Raw genomic sequence first — 23,879 nt, forward strand, 5'->3', positions numbered from 1 at the left:
TAATAGTAACAATACGTTGGCGATAAGTCGACGACGACGCAAAACCCAATTAAGTTAGTTCGCCGTCGATCGCGGTATGCTGCTCATCGTACATCGGGATCGGGGCCACGAAATTTTTTGTACCCTTCGTCTTCGGCCGCGCACTCGGGACGCTCGGGTTCAAAAACAATTATTATGCGGCTTATCCGGCGACGGTAGTTTTTTTATTCAAACACACATATACACACACAACACGTGCATGCGCGCGTAAATGCATAAATAATAATAATATGTACTTACGTCTTACGTGCATCGAATACTATTATTATCCTATAAATGAACACACCGTACATGCGTATATACTATATAGGTTAAAGTATATGGTATATTATAGTAAATACCCTTAAAATTGCAATAAACACTACGATTACATTTGTTTTTGCCCATCCCCGCCACACTACTTTGAATTTTTTATCTGATAGCATAAGAACTTCGATGTGCAAATATACAAAAGCTAGAAATTATTTATAAACTATATAAAGTTCAGAGAAGGGGTAGTGCGTTACAATTTTATAAAATAACTAAATAAATTATTTAATTAATTGCCTACTTCTTATTTGAACATCAAAAATACATTTAAATGTATATAATGTTTATAATAATATTATTTCAACAATTTATAAACTATTGTTTAAGAATATTAAGATTCAACATTAAATATTTTTCATACAATATCCTCATATGACGATTGCCAAATCATCTATAACACTCATGTATTTTGATTCATATATTATTTGATATAATACTACTTCTATAGCTATCTCTTAATATCACTAATTAGTAATTAATGTGAAGTCATATCTTTTTATCGTACACGTACAGCGATTAGTTTCGATTATAAATTAAATGGTCCCTTTAACGTGAATACGTGATAACCAAGTCTAAGACTTAGGAATGTTGTTTGTTCCTTTGCTTAATTTATTATCGTCCCCATATTGATTATATTTGTAGTACAGTGTACGTGTTCTGGGTTTTAATAAACGAAATTCAACAAACTTCGATTTTCCTGATTGTCTTCTTGTGCTCTACAAATAAAATGCCTTGGTTCGTTCGGGGTTCAGTTCGATATATATACAGCGAATCAGTCAAGTCTAAAACCGTTTATGTTTCAAGTTATGCTGATCACTGACTAAAAATTCTTAGCATGACTATATGCCAATGCAGTTAACCTGATTCTTAAACTTGATTCTCTAGATGATAGGAATAAGAAAATTGAAAAATAGTTCATTCAAGAATTGGTTGAAGGTGGAGTTTATGCTCTGAGAATACTTGATCGACTTAGTATCCGAGTTCCTGTCAATATCAGGTATCAGGGTTTTTATTCCCAAATACTAACTATACTAATAATAACTTTTTTAGCTCCAAACTCCATTATCAAAAATTATTCATAACTATATACAGTCTATATATGCTTTGATAAATCAATACTTTCGTTATACAATAAGCTATACCATTTTATTATATTTTGTATTATTTAATACTTATATATTAATCAAACAAACATATTTATTTTCTTTAAATTTGAGTATGTACACACATACAATACGACGTATTAACTAAGTATATATTATTATTATACTTTATATTTTACTTGAACAATTAAAAAAAACTAAATAGCGTCAACTTTATTAAAAATAAAATAATTATAATTTATTGACATTTTTGGAAACTTTTCCACTAAAAATATAATACTAAAAAAGGATAAGTATAATATATACCAACTTTACAAATATCACAACTTTTATATATTTTTTTAAAAAAAAACTTAAAAAATGTATTCTTACTTAATATAAGTATTTGATTTGATTTTTAGTATGACATTGTTCTAGATGGTATTTTGAATAATGTGATAAAAGCAACATAAAAAACAATGTTATTGCAAAAAAAATGAAATATTCGAATCTGCATGTGATACTAAGTCTCCTCTAAAGGCTAAAGTTATCGAGGACACAAAGTAGAAAAATACGAGTACCTATATTGTGTAATATTATCTATTTTACTATTTATCTATTAACTGCATTAATGTATTATCAAACCATATATTATTCTATAAATTAGTGTAAAGTGATATATTCAAAAATAAATAAATAAAATGGTGGGTACCGGTCTTTTAATACATTGTCTACGCCTTTTTTACGTAAGTTTAGGTAATAAGTATACATTATAATTTATAGGCGACAATGGTAAAAACTTGATTATTTAGTAAAATATTTATTTTTTCACTTTGTTAATAATAATTATTTTATTTAACTCCTTATTATACAAATTAAGTATACGTATGGTTTGTACTTTTCTTAAGTTGTTTGAATTCTAAAAAAGTTCATAAAAGTTGAATTTACAACAAACTTTAAAAATACATATTTTTTTTATAGGGTTCCTAGTACTTGGAAGTTGGAAATTCCATTAGGCATTTATAATAATTTAATACATTACCCTCTTACGCGGAATCTATACAAAATATATTTTTAGAGTATAAATAATATTTTTATGTAACAGGTAATTAATTAATTATTAATATAATATTTGTTATTTAAATAATATATTCATTATTAATTATTATAATTTTATAGTTGTATATAAAATGGGTATATTATGATTATTATGTATATTATATTATATCAATACAAAATTAAAACCAAACACTTAAATTCTATACATATATTTTTTTAATATGAAAACATTTATTTAAATTTTAGTTAATTGACAATTTATCGTTTTCAAGTTTTATTTACAAGGATAAGCGTAAAAACTAAAATAAAAACTCAAATTTGGACCCTTTCATTAAAAGTGACTGAGTCACTAGTTTGACTAATTGCTTTTAATTATATTGAAAAAATTATTTAGTATATTAATAACATTGTTATACTATACTTAATATGTATATTATATAATGTATAGCCGTATAGGTATTAGGTATAAGTAAATATACCATATACCTATTATAATATTATTATATTTATTATAAATTCAATACTCAATACATATAGTAATTTAAAATATTATAATTTATATTGTGCATTTTTTTTCTTTAATATATCACTACATTGTAATTTTTCTTATACGCCTACACAGAAAATGACAGACGATTTTAAATCCGTCGTCGACAGCCAATATTTTCCAAACAATCTGTGTTCGAGTTATTGAACGATCGTTTTTACGACCAGTGTATACCACACATATAATATATTACATACGTATCCATATAATATTGATACAGTGTTGTTATACATGTACTAGATATTTATTCATTTAGATATATAATATTATCAATACATCACAGATTCACAAATGTTATTAAAAAAATGAGTTATAGGTAGTATAGCTATGTAATAAATAGTAGATAGTAGATGCATACTTATTTATGTCCATATAACTATTATTTTTAGTAGGCAGCGGACGCTGGACGTGTAAATATCTTTGAAACGTTTATTATAGTTCTAATTTTATCTTATTCCGTTAAAAGATCAACAAATTACTTTGGTTATTGAAGAAGATAATCTATAAAAAAGTTAACTATAAAGGTGTGCCGAGAAATATTTTCCAAACAGCAAAACTTAGATCATTAGAAATAGATTATTTTTGTATACAATTATTTGAATTATTTAAATTTTGCTTTATGCATGATAAAATAATATATTTTTAAAATCTTTTATATAAACTCGTATAGCCGTATATAGAAGTATGAAAACAATTATGATTATTTTATAGTTGATTATCCCTGAACAATTAATAATATATAACGAGTCTTTATAAAAACGTTAAAATTTGAAACGAAATTATTTTAATTGTCATCCATGTAATAATAATTTATTATTATTTTTATTTTTATTCACATAAAAAGTATTATTTACAAACTTTAAACTAATTTAAATTTAATTACATAAACATTTGACTGTTTTATTATGTTAAGAAAACGTAAAAAGAACATTGATGTGTTTTAGATAAGGCATATCATAATACTGGAAACCAAAGAATTTCAAGAATCCTGATTTAGAATGTTCTTGAAATTTTATTTTAAGATCAGGTCGCAAAAATAAAAACGTCTAAACCTATAGTATATTATAACGAACTATCACAACTGAATATTTTTAAACGCAACAAATATAATTGCATCGATTACGTATAAAACTATAAAGTATTATTTATTAATAGGTTATAAGTACCTATTTGTAGAATTTAATTCTTATAATATAATACCCAATTAAAATCAACATACATATATGTATTAAGTTACTTAACCTAACATAGCAACATAGACACTGGTGATTATTGTCTATATAGTAAGCATATTTCAATGATATAGCTTTTTCCACTTATTAGTTTTGATGTAGGTATATTTCGAGATATTCGATTTTTGATATTAAATTTTATTTTTCAAAACTTAAATTTTGTGTTTTTTACTTTTGTAGATTATAAAATATAAATTATATATGCATCACCACGCAGACCAATTTTCCTAATACAGACCGTATTAAATATCAACTACCTAAATTGTTGCATAATTTAACAACAGTACAACGATTTAAGTTCTATCTTAGTCCGCCTCAAGTAGGTAAATACATAAATACATGAAATGTATATGTAACTTGTTTTTACTTCTGATATAACAAACTAACTATGTATATTATGGAAAAAGCAATGACTTTACATTAATATTATTTGTTTTGAGTAACATATTAATGTTAGGTATGTACTATGTATTATTAAGTTTTTATAAGTAATAAATTAGGAAAATGTATATAGACATAAACTAAGAACGTACTTATAAGATTTTACAAAAAAAATTACGAATAGGTAAATTTAATAATCGTATACAATTGACTAATAACGTTTATACTCGGCATACTTAGCAGTCATATTGACAAATTGCCTATAATCTTACACACTAAAAACTCCTTAAATCGAAATAAACTATTTTAACCACAAATTAAACATTGTTGGATCTAGTCATATTAATTATAAATTATAAATATGAATACTTAATATTCATAAGAATTACTTATATTTTAAAAATATTATAAATTAATAAATTAATTAGGACTAACTAAAAATAAAAACATATTTTCAAAGAGTGCAGGAATACACGCATGTTACCACGATGTTGACGTTACTTAAAATCATTTTTACGACACTTGATTAATATTAAAAATTATGAATTTTAATATATACATATAGTCAAATAATGGTTACAAAATGTTGTGAAAATCTGAAGTCAATAAAATCATTTTGAAGGTCTGAAGGGTATCGGGGTGTTGGTGTGATGTGACGTTGCAGGCACCTAGCCAACTATATTGTCTATATTATAACAGATCTTACGGGATTTGAGTTAAATTATGAACATCCAAGGTGATCAATATTTATACTGACCATGTTGTCTATGTTGATTCATTTAAGTTCATTTTATCATCAGTATACGCGTTCGCAACATATATTATAGTAGGCGATTAGAATTTACGAAATGTATTGTTCTTTTCCGCAACGATATAATCACGGCTTTATTTATACCAATAAACTTTTTCTTAAGCTCATATCTGTTTAATAATTTTTAATTTTTTGATTTCTTACACAATAATTAAATTATTTAATAGTTATAGTTCACAATCAGATCAAGCCTTTTCAAATATCTTAAATATCTCAGTGTCAATTTCAGCTTATACATTTAACACTTATTCCAAATTCCAATTGACAATTGATAGCTATCAATGATAGCCTATCATCATCCAACATTAACCATTTAATGTAATCTAATAACTAGTGTTGAACCTTTTTTTCAGCGTAATCTCACAAAATATCCATATAATTTAAAGAATGCAGTTTATGATATAATATATAACGCGATAAATAACATTCTCTGGAGGTTAGCATTTTTTGACGTTATGTATTTATAGAAATGGTAGTAAACTAATTTTGTACGATTGTATTAGATTTTATTGACAAATTTGTACTTGCAAGTACCGAAGCATAAACAAAAATTCTACTTTTGGTTCATCAAATAACTAAATCTGTGGATTGATCTCTAATTTGGTTGTTTTTTACACACACTAAGTAAATTCTATATCTAATGGTAGCCAAGTTGATGCTATTTATGCTGATACAATAAAAGCATTTGATTTGTTAGACTGCACAACAGTGGCGCAACTAGAGGGGTGCAAAATGGTCTTTAGCACCCCCAAGTTTATCTTTACACCCCTTGTTTTTTAAACCTAACTATTATTATTTTAATAAAGTACCATCAATTGGTAAACTGACAACAGTTTTAGCACCCCACATTTCAGAGGTTTAGTTGCGCCCATGCAGTGCACAGTAAAAATTCCAAATTCCTAGTCCAAACCTATACTAGTATCGTCTGGAGTGGTTCAAAGTAACCATCTATTCCCTTTCTTATTTTTAGCATTCGTAAACGATATTAATAAAATATTTAAATATAGTCAAATCCTGACTATATTCCAGTATAACAATCTACAAGGAATCTTACATTACATAATATATTTTCAAACTTTTTAATCAAACAAACATATTTTTGTCGACATTTATAGAAAAAAAATTGAGAATTTCAAATGTTCAAAAAAAGGTAGCTAAAAAAGATAAAAATATACAAATAAATAAAAAAAAAATGCTAATATAAACATTTCGTTTTTCCTTAATTTTTCTGATTATGTTTAAAAACACAGGTAATTTTACATTTTGATTTCGCACCAACTAGATCTAATTTTCTATCAGAAACCACCCTAAGAATTGAAGAAAAAAGCTTATTTTTTTACTATTAAACATAATATACACATCACAAAAAACGCATATCATTATAAAACCAATAATACATTCATTGCTCCGCTCAGTTTCTAAAATTCGTTTTGAAAGGTATCGGAGTTCTATAGGATGACGTAATGCTGTCACCCAGCCAACTTAAAACGGATTTTAAAATATTCGAGTTAAATTTAAAATCTAAAATTTTAGGTTACACTTGACTACAAATCAACAAAATTGTTACATTTTATGAAAATTTTAAGTACTGTGTGAATTTCAAGCTACGTGGATTTAAGAGTTACTTGGTAAAAAAAAACTTTTGTACGTAAATGAAATATCGTATTGATGGCATGATTCTTCAAACTAACAATTTGGAACAAATTTTCAGTATTGAAAATCTCATAGACCTGTGAAATAACAATAAACTTTCTATAAAAGTTGAAAAACAATGAAAATGTTTAATATGAATAACATTTTTCAGCCTAAAAATTATGAAGAATTTTTACAATTAGAATCTTTGATTCAAATTAAAAAATAACATCAAAGTGCATTGGTACGTAAGTACGTTTACAAGTAAAAAAAAAATGTTTGTCATTTTGAGTAGACTTACTTTTGAGTAGTCAGTCACTTGAAGAAACAATATGTTGTACTCTATTGACAATAGATACATGATCTACATGTAAGTACACAAGTGGTCAAAAATAAAATATAATAGAATTGTTCAAGTGTGACTTTACAATGACACTTAAAAATATGTAAAATAATACTGAGTAGTCAAACAGAGTTTGTACAATTAAAAAAGTATATTTTTTCGATAAAAATTTAAATATTGAGATACTGTACTATATATTATGTCTTATAATGCTTATATTATATTGCTTATGTAGTTATGTCATAAACTATATAAAATTAAACGTATTTAGTTTTTTAATTGACTTCACTCTGACGATGCTGTTTCTAATGAAATCTCTCAGAAAGTTTTGTTATCCCCGGTAGGCATGTTAATTTAACTTTAAGACGACATAATTGTATAAGAGGCATTGTTAAATCGTATATTTTATTATAATTTGTTATAGTTTCTACTCGCTGGTGTTATTAAATTGCATACCCATTGCGCCAAATTACTCTTTTAATATTAATAAATTAATAAACATAGAAATTATTATAAATATAGCATATTTTCATATTTTTACAATTAAAATGATGAATATCTGTGTATGTGTTTATATCCGTCACACCAATGAAAAATATACAAACAACTCGCATTTCCTTGTTAATATATATACATATATTAATCTGAAAATTCTAAAATTCTTCTTCGTGTATATGGGCAGAATACAAAGTAGTTTTTAAAAAAACTGCTAATACTTGTGAAGCTATCCATTCTAAAATAAATATTTGTTTTCTTATGTTCTCATAAGAATCTTATAGAAAAAATTAATTTATAGACTGAAATTCATATACATTTTAATGAATAGTAATAATAGTATAATCACAGAACAATTAACGTTAATTTTTAATAAAAAAATTATCCAAACAAAATGTCTTTAAAAATATCACTTCAATAGGATAATCTAAAAGAGTTTTTAAAGAACCACACAAAGAATTATAAAATATATGTATACATTAGACTTTAATTTCATTGAAATTATTTATTAGATAGCGGGTTTCCAGCTACCTGTAACCTGACCTTTTTTCTTTTGTATGTGTCTTAACGGCGAGTAGATATGAATAATTGTTCCGAGAAGTAAAATACTTTCCGTGCCATGTTATTTCAACAATTTTCTTATCATAGATTTATATATTATTAGATACTAATACTGCTATATATTATACTAGCGTCTCTGTTTAGTTAGCAAAAACCACTCGAAGGGATGAGTTCTTTGGTACATATTGTCAGTGGCTGCCCAAGGTACAGCCGGTACAGGCGAAATGGGCGGTCGCCCGGGGCGCCGGAAGCGCATTTGTAGGTGCTCAAAAAATTGTAAAAACTTATGATGTTTTAGTAAAAAAATTTTTTAAATAACGGTGTGTAATAATTACATTTCTCTATAATAATAAATTGTTATATATTTAAGCTATATTTTTAAAGGCGCCATAATATCTTGGGCCGGCACTGTATAATGTTTCGCTTGGATCCAGGACAATTGGTCCCCGTCATAATTTTATACCCGGACAATTAGTCCCCGGCTTAAAAGTTAAATACAAAATATATTTATACATGTTTTAAAAAAAAAAATAAAAATGAACATAATAATATAATAATAAATTAATAAATAATATTATTATAGTCGAATAAAAAAATAATTTAAGTATAACATAATAATTACAATTTATGAAAATCTCGAAAGCCTACACAAATAATTCAAAAGATCATCTTTTGAAAAGTTATTATTAAAATTATTACAAATAGAAACAATGTTTTTTTCCTTATCGCTTAAAGGTTTCAAAAAATTATTTTAAAAAAACATCATCATTATTTTTTGTCAACGATATCATTGTTGTAGAATTAATTATTTGTATCATTTCAATAAAATTATAAATATTTGGAAGTTTAATTCTAACAATATTTTTAAATTTATTATTACATGCTTCAGATTTTGTAATTTGTTTAAATTTTATATTGCTTCAAAGCTTACAAATTGTATGCAAGGTTATTCTAAAAGTATTGTATTATTGAAAAACATTTTAAAGAACGTTTAATAATAAAAAAATATTTTGTATTTAACTTTTAAGCCGGGGACTAATTGTCCGAGCATAAAATTATGACGGGGACCAATTGTCCGCATACCTTTCGCTTATACTAAAATGTTTTATAGTATGGAATTAGTTATTTAATTAATCTATACTAATATATAAAATGATAGTGTTTGTTTGTATATGTTCGGGATAAACTCCGAGACTACTTATTCAATCGTCATGATGCAGTATTTTTAAATTAAAGAGGACATCACAGAGGTCAGAGGTTTTAGACATAAATTTAGTCCGATAAAGTTAATAAATAATTAGTTATTATTAATTAAAATCTTGGCGGAGCCGAAACGGGTATGCTAATTATTTATATTCTTGTATTTAAGTTTTATTTAATAATAAAAAATACTTTATGATAATACATTGTTCGACGACTATATTTCGTATTTAAGTAAAATTTAAGGAGCCTTACTTATCTTATCAATTATTTATGTTGTGTAGAAGACAGTTTAAAGGTTACACTTAATAAAGCGGCATTAAAGAGTAACGGTGTCAGGATTAGAACTCAATAATGAAAAAGCGTAATTAATTATGTAACGAGGTGGTTTATTCTTTATTATATTATAACAGTTTAAAACGGAAAACGGCAGTTAGTTCGCGGACACACGTGTTGCCATATAGATGACACAAATATAGCTAACAGTTGTTTAGTTCTGAGTTCATGTTATTTTATATCAAAGCAGAATGCTAATTGAATAAAAAACTATTCAATTGGTTATTTTTAAATTTTTATAACAATAGTTTTTAGACATAATTATTATTTAAATAAAAACTATTTAAAGAATGTTTAAACAACATTTTTAGTTATTTTATTAGATTAAACATATTACAAATATTAGAAAAAACTGAAAATTATTATTTGATTAATTGAAAAAAAAGTTATTTGAAAAACAATTTTTTATTCTATAAATTAATTTTGAATTCTGATACAAAATAAGAGAATCCTCAAATGTAATACTTATGATATTGTCCATGGGCCATGGCACTATCTCGATGATGACTAAAATATATTTATATAAACTTACCTATGGATACTGGATTTGATAACCTTTTGAAATTGATGAATTTATATTATCGGAAGAACATAACCTATTATAGTCATTTCTAAAACAGTAGGTGGCTAAAATTACAATTTATTCAAATATTGTTCTGATCATCTGATTTCTCATACAAAAAAATTAATTATCCAGAAATATCATGTATAAGCTCTAAAAGATTATTATATTACAAACTTAATTTAACACAGATATTTTAATTAAAGTGCATTACCTTATATAAATTAACAACAACGAATTCTAAAAAAATGATCCACTCATGATTAACTAATTAATCATCACCCTCCACAATCATAATGCTCAAAAAACAAGCAACTCGTTCATTCGGATAATTTATTAGGATTTGCAGCTATATGCAATACAATAAATACAATTTTCTATTATAATACAGATAATGTTTATGAACATAATAGAAATATTGCACCTATAGGTTCAAGTATAAAGAAGAGTATTTAGTGGTAATTACTCAATTATTTGAACAAATAGGTAGCAATAGTGACACTAGGATTCAGGGGGGGGTTGGTATCAGGGAGATATGACACCCCCCTTAAAAATAAGTATCTCTTCAAATTATGAAACAATGACTAAAAAAAAAAAAGTTCAATTCGCACATATAGTTATGATTTATGACACCCCCCTTAAAATCCTGCTAACGCGGCTGCTATGATTAATGCTAAATATTATATGTATAACTTACAAAATTTAAGTGCAAATTAAATAAATTTACAAATCAACTGAAGTAATTGTTTTTAATGTGTATTCAAATAAATTTCAGACCATAAATGTAATGTATACAAAACAATAATAAAATATATCAAAAACAATCTAATCATTTTTTAAGAATTCTTCTAATTTTTTTGAAACAAGAGCTAAATTTGCGCGCTCATTTGTTTTTTTTGCAATATGACTTATTAAAAATTTTATGGCTTGTAATTTTCCTCTACGATAGTCTTTAACAGCCTTTGGATACTCAAGCATAACTTCTTTACATAATTTTTCTATTTCTTCTATATCAGAAATTTGTTCCCAATTATTTTCTTTTACAATCTGAAAATCAAAGAAATTGGAATTTTAACTTTAAATAAATCTATGCTTAATTTTTTTTTTTTCATAAAGTGTATAAAAAAATAAACTTACTTGAGATGGAGATTTATCTTTATCATCAAATACTTTAGCAATAACTTTTCTTGCGTGAACCAAGTTCACAGTATTATTATCTAGTAAATCTACAACTTCGCCAATGACAGATGATGGAATTTCACTTATTTTTAAAAATCATTTATAATGAATGTTTATTGAGAAAAATATTTAAAACAGCATGACATACCTTTGCCTAGGTTCAATAGATCTTTTATTTAATTCTGTCAAAAATTCAATAGTCAATACATTCCAAACTCTTGATGGATTTCTAAATGTATCATTATTCATTATATCAAAAAACATTGATAATAAAACAGGTTCATTCTACAAAGCATTATAATGTAAAAATTAAGATTGACTAAAAACTTTTATTTTGCCCAGCAAGAGAACACACCAGTTGTGTGTGAAACTGGCGACAAATTGACTAAAGCCTTATTTCCTCACCTTCCAAAAAACTAGACTGATTACAGCTTTCGTTGATGAGGCGGTCTAGGTGAGAATACTATTGCTGAATGATGTGCAATGATACACAGAACAAACAGATTCTTGTTGGGCGGTGATATGTTCTCTTTCTGGACAAAGTATGTTTTGAATATTAAATTACCATTAAAGTAGTAGTTTTCCTTATATTTAAGCCATATTTGCTCATTATATTATTACGAGTTACAATTGGTAATTCAGGTATATTTATTTTTAATTTGTTAATATCAATCATATTTAAATTAAGTGACAATAAATTAGGTTCAGGCATAAATCGATAATCCTAAAAAAAGTAAAATTTAATTACGTTTCATTATTAAAAAAAATAGTGTAATTTAATTCTAAATTACTTGTAACACTTCTTTGTCTCTCATTGACACAGTTTTATTAGTAATAGAATCCCATCCTCTTGTTTCATTCACTACTTCTTTTTCTTCTTTCATTAGGTTTAATTGACGAAAAATTTCATAATCAACTGCTAACTGTACTGCTCGTATACTTCCCAGATTTTTTATTTCAGTCCGTGTACCTAGTTGATCACTATCACTGATTGAAACATTTGCGTCAACTCTTAAAGCACCCTCTATTTAATGTAGAATACAGCATTAATACAACTAATATTAACTATTAAAGTATTAAAATAAAAAGTACAGTATAGGAATACTTAAAATATCATTAAACATACAGTAGTATCACGGTAATTCAAACATAGGCTGATTCGAAAGACGCGGTAATCCAAATGGCTTAGAGTGTACATCGCCACTGTTCTTATATTGTATTTATACATCATTTAAAATAATAATAATAACTAATTTAACTAATTTAAAAAAAAAATGTAATCAATTATTATAATTATTGTACTCAAATAACTTCACATAAGTAAATAAAAAAAAATTTTATGTTTAAATTACAAGACAAGTTTGTAACATTCATAGATAATCCGAATGACCCTTTTCCTCAATTCCCTTTGGATTACCAACCACGACGCTACTGTATGTTATTTTATTCAAATTGTATTATTATTTCTTATAGAAGTACAATTAAAAATCCTCTTTTTGTATAATATATATTTATAAAAAATAACATATATGTATAGTTTATAGTTTTATAGATCATAAAGACCCAAGTTGTACATGGCTATAATATGAAAAATGTAAGAAATTACTTAAAAATTAAACTAGTTTAAGGTAACTAACCTTCCATTCGACCAGAACAAGTTTTGATACGTTCAAATATTAGTAATAATTCTTTGACTAAAGCTGAAGCTTCGAGACCATTACACAAATCAGGTTCAAACACAAGCTCCATCAACCCTGTTCCAGCACGATTTAAATCTACAAGTGAACTAAGAATACATTTAAGTTTTTTAAAAATAAATTAACATAAAATGTAACGGCATATGTTATGATCTTATATAAAGAAATTTCAAATTTGATTAAGTTAATTTATCTTTAACTGCATAAATATACAAAGTTTTAAAAAAAAAAAACATTCAAATTGAAAGTCATTACTAGAGTAGTGATGCTCAAAAACAATGTTATGTTTATAACAGAGATTTTTAAATTAAATTATTACATAATATATTTCAGTGTTATTACTAATGTTAAACAAGGAAGAAACTGATTATGAGTTTATGACTTAATGTCTTAGTCTGCAAAAATACACTATTAAAGTAACTTAAATACTTAATAATAACGATTTAATTTGCATAGTTTAATTAATGTTAAAATATATGACTAGCTTTAAGAATTTCAATTACAAAAGTAATATAAATTTACTAAAATGTAATTAAAAATTATAATAAAAGCAATTACTTTTTAGAAAAATCATCATAAATTGTGCGACCGCTGTCCTGTTCTAATTGTATTTGTTTAATTAAAGAAGTTTTACTGTAGGGAACTTTATTTATATTTTGATCTATAACAGGGAAAGTAATTTGTCCATTTTTTGCCAATGGATGAAACTGCTGAGTTATTTGGTAACCTGCCTAAAAATATTAAAGATAATTAGTAATTAAAATATAATTGTTTTAAGTAGTATAAATTATATAATATTTAAGGACGTATACTTAAAGAGAAAATTAATATAAACTCTTTATTCAAAATTAAATTTATACATAGTTCAGATGTAACACATAAATAACAACAATTTATAATTATTTTGTATTTTATTAGATAATTAACATGTTAAGTTAAATTAGTGTTATTCGGCAATAAATACCTCATATTTTGATTGATAATAAATGTCATAAAACTATTCCTCAAACATATAACATATATCTTTTACCATAAGTTTAGTTATGCATAAATTCAATACTATGATATAGACCTTACCGGCATATCTGCATAAAAGTAGTGTTTTCGATCAAATGATGATACTGTGTTTAGATTACATCCTAATACTAACGCAGTTAATATAGCAGCCTCAACACACTTTTCATTAATACTCTGCAAACAAATTGTGTTAATATTTTATTATATATTTATATGAATAATTTGCAATTAAACTAATACTTACAGGAAGTGTTCCCGGAATCGCAGCATCAAACAATGACACTTGAGAATTTACCACGGCATCAAATTTAGTACCAGCTGCACTAAACAACTTTGATTCACTTGAAATTTGAGCATGTATTTCCAATCCAACAACACTTTTCCATTTACTATAAAACATAATAAACAGTTTTTAAAAATATAAAGGAAATTAATTTTTAATTTTTTTCAAAGATAATGATTCATAAGATATAAAACTAAAATGTGAAATATTACTGTTTATCAAACACTTTTGTACTCTTATTTCTTGAAAGTTTAAGATGATTTATAACTTGTTGTAAAGTATGTTTCATCAATAATTTTTTTACATACATTTTATTATTTTAAACACAATTCTAAATTAATTAGTGTTTCATTTATTACAATATTAAATTATTATTGGTACCATTAAAATTAAAATAATTACATTTAAAATTTTTAAATATTAAAATATTAAATACTATTTTAGTGATAAAAAGCGGTGAATTTTATCGTTATCTGTATATAAATAATGTTATCACTTTATTATAACCATAGAACACTATGTAAAATATAACTATTCAGTTTAGTCAATACACGGTCTTAAATTATATTATATTTAGTCAACATAAGCGATAGGCATTGATTAAATATTTTGTAAATTTAATTAATGTCTTTACTAATGAAAATAAATAGTAAATATTAATATATTACTCAATACTTCAACTAATACTCAAATATAAAGCAAGTATTTTTATATTAGACATTATTGTTATTCCAAGGTTTAAAAACGCCGGGTTTCCACTTCCCCCAATCGAGTAATAATGTTTAATACGTAGGTAACAGAACATCGGTAACTCGTTACCGTTTAATATCTTTTCTATGGTCCGAGGTGTAAACAATCTTTTATCACTGATATGTCATCATCGATAACAAAAATATACAAAATCAAGCTACTGTAGCATGTAAAGGTAAATTGTAATGTGGAAGTTCTATAAATTCTTAACTCTAAAGTATATGTAATTGTGTAATACAGTAATCGTATTAAACATAAATCATAATATACAATAAGCTTTCATTATTTTTTTTTATAATCAGTACCCTGAAGTTATGTATTTTAGATCAACTAAATTAATTTCAAGCGTCGATATTTAATTTTGTTTTACAGTTGTACGAAACAAATTTAAATCTAAATCGTTCAAAATGAGTGGGGGACGTCAACGTTCAATGTTCACGGTTCACCCAAACCAACAATCTGAATCAGGTATACATGGTCAAACATATTTATTAGAAACACTGACAAACTGTACAGATCCCTTAAAAGCTATTGAAGAATTTCAAGTAGACAATGGAATTCATTTACCATCACTTCGTCAAATGTTACCTTTGCTCGATCTTCATGGAATTCGGCGGTTAGATTTTCATAACTCTATACTAGAAGCACTACGCGACAAATTAGTTGCTCATATTGAAGAAATTGGTAAAAAAGAAGGACGTGACCGAGATCGTAAGCTTAAGGATATGTTGGCAAAGAGTTTTCCTTCAGTTCATATCAAACAATTAAGACCTATAATTATGGCTATTCTTAAAAACATATCTCATATTGATGATAAATATTTAAATGTATTGGTTAAAGATACTGAACTTTATAAAGATACTGATACAGAAGTGAAGAGACAAATTTGGAAGGACAATCAATCACTATTGGTTAATGAAGTATCTCCTCTTTTAACACAGTACATAAGAGAGAAAGAAAATATTCTTTTCGACCACAATAATTTAACCAATTTATTCTTTACACCATCGCCAAAATTGAGACGTCAAGGAGAAGTGGTACAAAAGCTTGCACATATGATAGGCTCAAGTATAAAATTATATGATATGGTTTTGCAATTTTTGAGAACATTATTCTTGCGTACTCACAATGTACATTATTGTACATTAAGAGCTGAACTTTTAATGGCATTGCACGATCTAGAAATTCAAGATATTATATCCATTGATCCGTGTCATAAGTTCACATGGTGTCTCGATGCTTGTATTCGTGAACGCAATGTTGATGTTAAACGCTCCCGTGAGCTTCAAGGGTTTTTAGATAGCATTAAAAGAGGACATGAAACAGTATTGGGAGATTTGTCCATGACATTATGTGATCCGTACGCCATTAATTTCTTAGCGACTTCAACTATTAGAATACTTCATCATTTAATTAACAATGAAAATTTACCAAGGGAAAATCATGTATTAGTTTTGTTGTTAAGGATGTTGTCTCTTGGTTTAAGCGCTTGGGTTATGATAGATACCCAAGATTTTAAGGAACCAAAACTTGATAGTCAAGTAGTCACTAAGTTTATGCCTGCCTTGATGTCACTCATGGTAGATGATCAAGTTAGATCATTAAATACTAAAATGCCTCTGGATGAAAGGGAATCTGCAATTACCATTATTGAACACTCTGGACCTGTTCCAGATGCTGTGCAAGCATATATTCAAGAGAGTAGTGTTGCTTGTACGGTTGCTATGTATTATACATTACATGTTGCTAAAGCTAAAGACAGGTTAGCATTAATGAGAATATTGGGATCATTGGCCAACTGTGATCATGACCGTGCTTTCGAGGATCCATTTCTCCATTTTTTGGTAGCACTATTAATACAGCAAGTCGAAGAATTTTCTGCTGAAGATTTTTGTACTGTAATATTTGATGAATTCTTTTGCACTGGATTGAGTAGAGAAAATGTAGTTAGACATGTATTAAAACTAGTGTGGCATGTTTATCCAAAGTTACCACCAAGTAGACTAAGTACATTAACTAAAGTTTTACAACCAAGTTCAACACATGATGAGGCTGTACACAAACTATACACTGATTTTGTAGAAAAGATATCGACAGATACAGAACCACCACCAGAACCACCAAGTTTTGATTATTTGGAATCGCCATTGATGAGTGTGCCTACACCATCGCATTATTAAACAATAATCTATTGTCATTTTATTAATGCTATTATATAATAATTATTATTGTTATAAAATAATATAATATTATGACAATCAATCCCTAATGTAATATAAAACAAGATTTATTAAAACATTAAAATTGTATATTTATACTTTATATTTTATAAACCTCTCCCTTATCCATAGAGTAGGACAATATATATATATATATATATATATATATTTAAAAAATGCTTTTATGTATAAATAATATTAAGTACAATTTAACTGACAGAAAACTGAAGGTTTGAAATGATTTTTTTGATATTTTATAAATTATTCAATGTCCAAAGTTGTTTTATTCTCCTTTGTATTTAACTGGACAAGTGAACCATTTGGAGGTCTTTCTTCATTTTTTATCCATTTAGAAAATAACCTGAAAAATAAAAAAAGAAACTTTAAAAAATTACATTTTATTTATGGTTAAAAGAAGAATGCATAATGATAATACAAATTATAAAGAGAAAAAAAGGAGTGTACTATTTTATTTTTTCAATTTAATAATGTAAACCAGATTTAATATAGTTCATAGTAATCATTTGTACATCTATGATAGTTTTCAACTCTTTAAAGTTAATATATTATGTTTTTTGGCGTGAAACTTAAATAAAAAATTTTGTATTGTTAGCTATTTTTAAATAATAAGAGGTGTTTATTGTGTTAATTAATTTTAGAATTTTTTTTATTAAATAATTTATATTGTATGTATACTTTTAAATTTATTATTTTAAAGAAATTATATAATGATAACCATATGCAACTTATACATTTTCTGCATATTATAAATTAGAATAATATATGCTTAAGAAATAAATTGTTTTAAGAATTAAATATTGTTAGTGTACACTACTTACTCTGCAACAAATTCTAATGGAGTCCAAGTTGAAGTGTCAGCTTTAGGCATCCATTTGCGATTCATAGGTGTGTCAAGGGTGACAGGCAGTATTGAAAAAGCCTGAGCTCCTGTTGGTAAACCACCATTTTCATCAGCCAATGATTTTGTCAAATGATGTATGGCTGCTTTGGCTAAACCATAACCAATCATTCCTGGGGTAGGACCTAGAGCAGCTTTAGCACCAGTCAATACTAAAATACCTCCAGGTTTTAAGAACTTGGACGCAATAGATGATGCTAATACTGAGCTCCAGACACTTTGTTTTAACATTAAATCGGTATTTTTTACAAAATCTACATATAAAATAAATAAATAATAATTAATAATGTAAATGAAAAAATATTTTTATGTAAAATACAGTTTAATATAACAATAAAAATGCATAATTTTTTTCACTTACCAACAGAGCTTGAACTCCCACCGGCCCAACCACCAGCAACACATATTACAGCATCTAATTTTTCAGATCCTAAAACGGAATCAAGCTCCTTCAAAATTTGAGATTCCTAAAAAAGTACATACTATTTTAAAAATTGTTTATTATTGATTATTTATTATCTTTATTGATTTAAAATGTAAAAAAAATAATAATTTAAAGATTAAATTGTGAATGTAGACGGATTGGGTTAGTTAACCTTTTGATTACTATAGTCACATAATATAAGCTTTTGCTTTCTTCTTATTTTGAAGCATGTACAATGAAAGTACCACAAAAAAAGTATTTCTAATTAAATTAATTTAATATTGCAGGCCAGCCAAGTATAGTTATATTGTAATACAGAAGTCAAAGTGTTTAACAAATGTATGAAGTTATTTTTATTGCTCCAAGTTGAATAGAAAAGACTTGAAGTCCTAAATGAAAAAGGACAAATAGAACAATTCAATTAATTCAATTAAGAAAAGTCATTTTCCATTTTTAAATGAGTTATTGCTACAATAGCTATATCTTTCTTACATTATAATCATATTATAAAACTATTATTAGGTTGTTTTACTTGTTCTAATATTGTAGCATTACGTTCCACAATCACATTGGCATTTGCATTTTCATTTTGTGTTAAGTCTATTGATCCGACCCACTGAAAAATAAAAATAAATTACTAATTATGTTATATTATAACAATAGCTCTATAATATTATGGACATGTGTTTATTACTACATAATATACAACTAATACCTTATACATTCACATACATCTACGCATTAAGTAATATATGACTGTTTAGGCTATTTTATTACCTAAATATTTTAAACTATAAATTAATTGCTTTTAATACTAAGTATTTCATATTCAGTAAATGACAATTGTCAATTAACAAGACATTTTTGAATTATCTGCAACCATGGCAATTATAAGTACTTCACATACCTATTATTTAAAATACCTATTTTTCTAAATGTGTTAATATTAATAAAACTATTAACTAGTTTATGTAATAAAAATAAATATAAATATAGTTAGGTGTATACACCTAACCTAACTATATTATAACTTAATTATTTGTCACTTAATTTTCCAAACACTTATTATGGTCTTGATATTTCTGTAGGCATTCTTATTTTTATCAATTTTTTTTATAATAGGTACCTGTAAGAAATATACGGTATTTAATTACTTAATGTGTTTTCAATCTTTAAAATAATTAAGTGTTATTTGAATGTTACAATGATGATTATAATACCAAAATTAATTTAAAAACTAGTAGTTTTTATCACATAACACATAACTATACAGTAAAACTAATCGCATTTCATCATTAAATATTTTAATATTATTTTTTAATCATAATATAGGATAATTATATTCATAGGAATTGAATATTGATAAAGTTAAACATTTCAGTAGACTAATTTTTACAAATATAATCATATTTAATTATAAAATATAATTCATATAGGTATGTATTCATTTTCATTGGGCTTCGGATATAAAATTAGCTTTAGTTATATTAAAAATCATATTACGAAAAAATGTAAAATATACCATTATTTTGCCGATGTTAAACTATTTATATGTTTTTAAACGATCATAAGGTGACCTCGAATTATATAACGATCTGTATAATTACATCGGTCGAATAGGTATACTTTCATTGGAGTTATAGTTGTTCTATACCGAGCAGCTATAAAATTTACATTACTATATAGATATTATTATCATAGGTTATTATGCTTACATATTTTTGGGACGAAAGTAGCGATATGCATGTCGATCCCAACGCTCCTTTTCCTCCGTACACCAATACTTTACCGGCAGCCATCACGAGCAGTTCACGACTTTCTAGGCCTGTGAATACGAACAAATAATAACAACGGGCAACAATGTGTGTAACGATATAACCGACGTACTAAAGGAGTGTAGACGTCTATCGACGAGACCGTGTCGTAAGTGACTGGTGAAATGTGAACACTGAACACTATACTATCGTAAACGCGAACACTAATGCAGTAATCCTTGTGTGCGTGAATATCGTGATAGTTTATTATTATTATGAACACGGCCTCAGATTATGACTGTAAATGTATTGTAGAATAGAAAGGCGGTGGACCGTGCATTGGATAGGCGGACGGCACCTACTACCTGCGTCCTGCTATTTAGCTGCTACTACACGTCTGCGGATTGTGTCCGCGGGGCGTTAACATTTTGAAATTCGCGGGGCGCGAACCAGGGACACAAGTCAACATAATATAATAACAATATTAATGTAAAATATTATATATATTATGTATTAAATTATTTTACGATATTATGCCTACGTAACTTTGCAACGTACATATTAGATATATTTAAAACAAAAATATGAAAAAATAATATCAGCTGTAGAATCTCAACAGTAGTCAGTACGCATGGTATAATAATATACATGTTCTGATGTTCATACTTCATGATCACATATTCTCATATTCTTATAATATTAAAAAACTAAAAAAACATAATATTGATCATGTATTCGTGTGCATCGTACGGAAAATAGCCATTGGCCCATCATTGCCCATTAATTTTTGATAGTTTACTTACAGAATAGATTAAATATTAAATGGTTTGGATTAATTGGTTTAATCAACCAACTTCTGTCACACTTGAAAAGTCAATCGTATTTCATAGTGAAATGAGAATTGCTATTTACTACATACCTACATAGCAGTGATAACACAAAGGGCGCGAATTCCACCATCACGGTTGGCGGAAGACGACTACTATCGTTAATAGTCATTAAAGATAATATAACCACGAAGACTAATATATCGAAGTATAAATCATAGATATGTATAGATTTAAACATCTCCATTCTCCATCCATAAATTATAGATACAAATAGTATTTTGTTAGTTATATAAAAATATAATAATATATGTACGTTTTTAAATTTTTAAAATAAATATTAATTAGGTATATAAAATATTTTGTATTTTCGGACTTTTTGTCCAACTTTTTTTAAAGCGGACTTTTAGTCCCCGGACATTACGTCCGCGATTCAATATAGGTAGGTACATATACTAGTATACTAGTATATTCTAAAATCAATGATGGTACGTTATTCTTACAGTTTACCTAAAATATAGACAATACACGTCCAGACAAAATAATAAATATACTTCAATTTAATAAATCAATTATAAAATATTAATATAAAGGTATATTATAATATATAGGTTTATCATTTTTTTTTACATATCATTATTGATATTGTAATACAAATTTATTGTGAATTTAAAAATTGACCATTTTTAAATCATACATAGACTGACTGAAATTTCGTAAATATGTGTGTTAGGTAGTCACTAGACTGCAGGTAAATGTACACGAGAGAGACCCGTTTCGCCCTAAATGTATAACAATATTTAACTAAACCTATACCAACTTAATTTTAAATTGATTTAAACTAGTTTAAACGAAATGAGAATCATATATAATATTAAAATTTGGACGAAACGGGTAGTGTCATTTTTGGTTGAAACGGGCTACGAACAGGTACACATGATTTATAATGACTGCGTACGAGTTGATCCCGGCCTCCCAAGTACCTTTTTACCTACATCGAGATACTGTTGAGTTGATTCCCGGATCATTATATATTTTTTTCATTATTTAGTCAAATATTCAGCCTTTAGCATAATCCAAAAGACACCACGAGCAGGTTAGCTAACAAGTTTCTCAAAGTGTTGTTCTTTTTAGTTTTTTTCGTATTTTGAAAATCATTTAATTTTTATTTATAAACTATTTATTGTATTATATTATAATTTATTATTTATTAAAAAAATGATTAGTTAGGTAAAAATGTAAAACACATTGTTTTTAAAAACTGGTATTCGGTAATGATATAACCGTATACCGTGACATAATCACTTTATTTACACAAAAAACTTTATTTTTCCCGGATTTTCATGAATTTTCTAGTCGCATTGCTCCTGCGTTTAATATATTATGTTTTAACTGCACTTCTAACAGCTCAATCTATCGATATACAACAATAATGAATCAACTTGCACATAATATTTCTAATGACCCGGGAATCAACTCGTACATACCTTTTAACGACCCGGGAATCAACTAATACATAAAGTAGGTCTCGAGAATCAACTCACTAACTGTGTTTTTAATATAGGGTTTTTTTTCCAGGATTATTTTTTCACGTGGTTATTTTTTCGGTGACTAAATTTCCTGTGTTATTTATTATGAGAACCGTTTTTTATCTTATTAAAAATATAATTGCTATCTAGATATTAGGCATATAAGTATGAAGTATGTGTACTATTAGTAATTTGTTGGCGAAAAACATATATATATAAAAGCAGAATGAGAGATGGGTACACATGGTATTAAGCCAACAGGTACTGGCGGTACTGCCTAATAACTAAAGAGTATACATAATAGGTCAATTAAGCAAGACTAAACAGTGTCCTGTAATGATTTAGCTATTGCGATTTCTCCTGAAATAATGGAGATATCATAATTTTGGTTTTTTAATTAAATTTTAATTAAATTTATTAAAATAAATTAAATCATGAAATATTTGTAGTTCCTGTCCCTGTAAATCTTATTAAAAACCAAAATTATGATATCTCTATTACTTCAGGATAAATGGTAATTTATGTGGGTAATTCCTCACGGGACACTGAAGTATAGAGTAATTCTAGATCTGCATATTTTTAATCGTCTATTTTGAATGATAAGTGGAAGACAAAATAAGTTAAATTATAGTGATGGATGTTTAGCTGATTCAGTGTTCCGTGTTCAAAATTTTAGGTATTTTTATGGAAAT

At 26.4% G+C, this 23,879-nt stretch overlaps 3 protein-coding genes across 4 annotated transcripts; 1 reads left to right on the forward strand and 2 right to left on the reverse strand.

The window, feature by feature from the left end:
* Positions 1-11,319: 11,319 nt before the first annotated feature.
* On the reverse strand, positions 11,320-15,192 carry LOC132917928 (glutamyl-tRNA(Gln) amidotransferase subunit B, mitochondrial). Its single transcript, XM_060978929.1, has 10 exons — positions 14,978-15,192; positions 14,727-14,871; positions 14,543-14,656; positions 14,024-14,196; positions 13,406-13,554; positions 12,560-12,792; positions 12,334-12,492; positions 11,917-12,053; positions 11,727-11,850; positions 11,320-11,636 (listed from the first exon to the last, which is right to left on the reverse strand). The coding sequence occupies exons 1-10, from the start codon at positions 15,073-15,075 to the stop codon at positions 11,415-11,417; spliced, it is 1,554 nt and encodes a 517-aa protein (XP_060834912.1). The 5' UTR covers positions 15,076-15,192; the 3' UTR covers positions 11,320-11,414.
* Positions 15,193-15,651: 459 nt separating this feature from the next.
* LOC132929658 (negative elongation factor B) lies at positions 15,652-17,892 on the forward strand. The gene has a single exon (XM_060995168.1). The coding sequence runs from the start codon at positions 15,923-15,925 to the stop codon at positions 17,693-17,695; it is 1,773 nt and encodes a 590-aa protein (XP_060851151.1). The 5' UTR covers positions 15,652-15,922; the 3' UTR covers positions 17,696-17,892.
* Positions 17,802-21,267, reverse strand: LOC132929667 (dihydropteridine reductase). Of its 2 annotated transcripts, XM_060995188.1 has the most exons (6): positions 20,965-21,267; positions 20,793-20,902; positions 19,610-19,693; positions 19,015-19,120; positions 18,574-18,907; positions 17,802-18,095 (listed from the first exon to the last, which is right to left on the reverse strand). In XM_060995188.1, the coding sequence occupies exons 2-6, from the start codon at positions 20,874-20,876 to the stop codon at positions 17,996-17,998; spliced, it is 708 nt and encodes a 235-aa protein (XP_060851171.1). In that variant the 5' UTR covers positions 20,877-20,902; positions 20,965-21,267; the 3' UTR covers positions 17,802-17,995. The 2 variants fall into 2 exon arrangements, with proteins under 2 accessions (XP_060851171.1, XP_060851162.1); XM_060995179.1 differs by having other exon boundaries at positions 20,793-21,266.
* Positions 21,268-23,879: the final 2,612 nt, after the last annotated feature.

The sequence above is a fragment of the Rhopalosiphum padi genome, chromosome 1 (assembly GCF_020882245.1).
Source record: "Rhopalosiphum padi isolate XX-2018 chromosome 1, ASM2088224v1, whole genome shotgun sequence".
Lineage (NCBI taxonomy): Eukaryota > Metazoa > Arthropoda > Insecta > Hemiptera > Aphididae > Rhopalosiphum > Rhopalosiphum padi.

Bases quoted from the DNA above. Each gene is read 5' to 3' on its own strand.
- LOC132917928 (XM_060978929.1), bottom strand. From the start codon at position 15,075: ATGTATGTAAAAAAATTATTGATGAAACATACTTTACAACAAGTTATA. The intron at 14,657-14,726 runs GTAAGTATTAGT...ATTTGTTTGCAG, and splicing joins CGATTCCGGGAACACTTCCT to AGTATTAATGAAAAGTGTGT. The intron at 11,851-11,916 runs GTATGTCATGCT...TTTAAAAATAAG, and splicing joins TCTATTGAACCTAGGCAAAG to TGAAATTCCATCATCTGTCA.
- LOC132929658 (XM_060995168.1), top strand. From the start codon at position 15,923: ATGAGTGGGGGACGTCAACGTTCAATGTTCACGGTTCACCCAAACCAA.
- LOC132929667 (XM_060995188.1), bottom strand. From the start codon at position 20,876: ATGGCTGCCGGTAAAGTATTGGTGTACGGAGGAAAAGGAGCGTTGGGA. The intron at 19,694-20,792 runs GTAAGCATAATA...TTTATTTTTCAG, and splicing joins TACTTTCGTCCCAAAAATAT to TGGGTCGGATCAATAGACTT. The intron at 19,121-19,609 runs GTAAAACAACCT...GTACTTTTTTAG, and splicing joins ATGCTACAATATTAGAACAA to GAATCTCAAATTTTGAAGGA.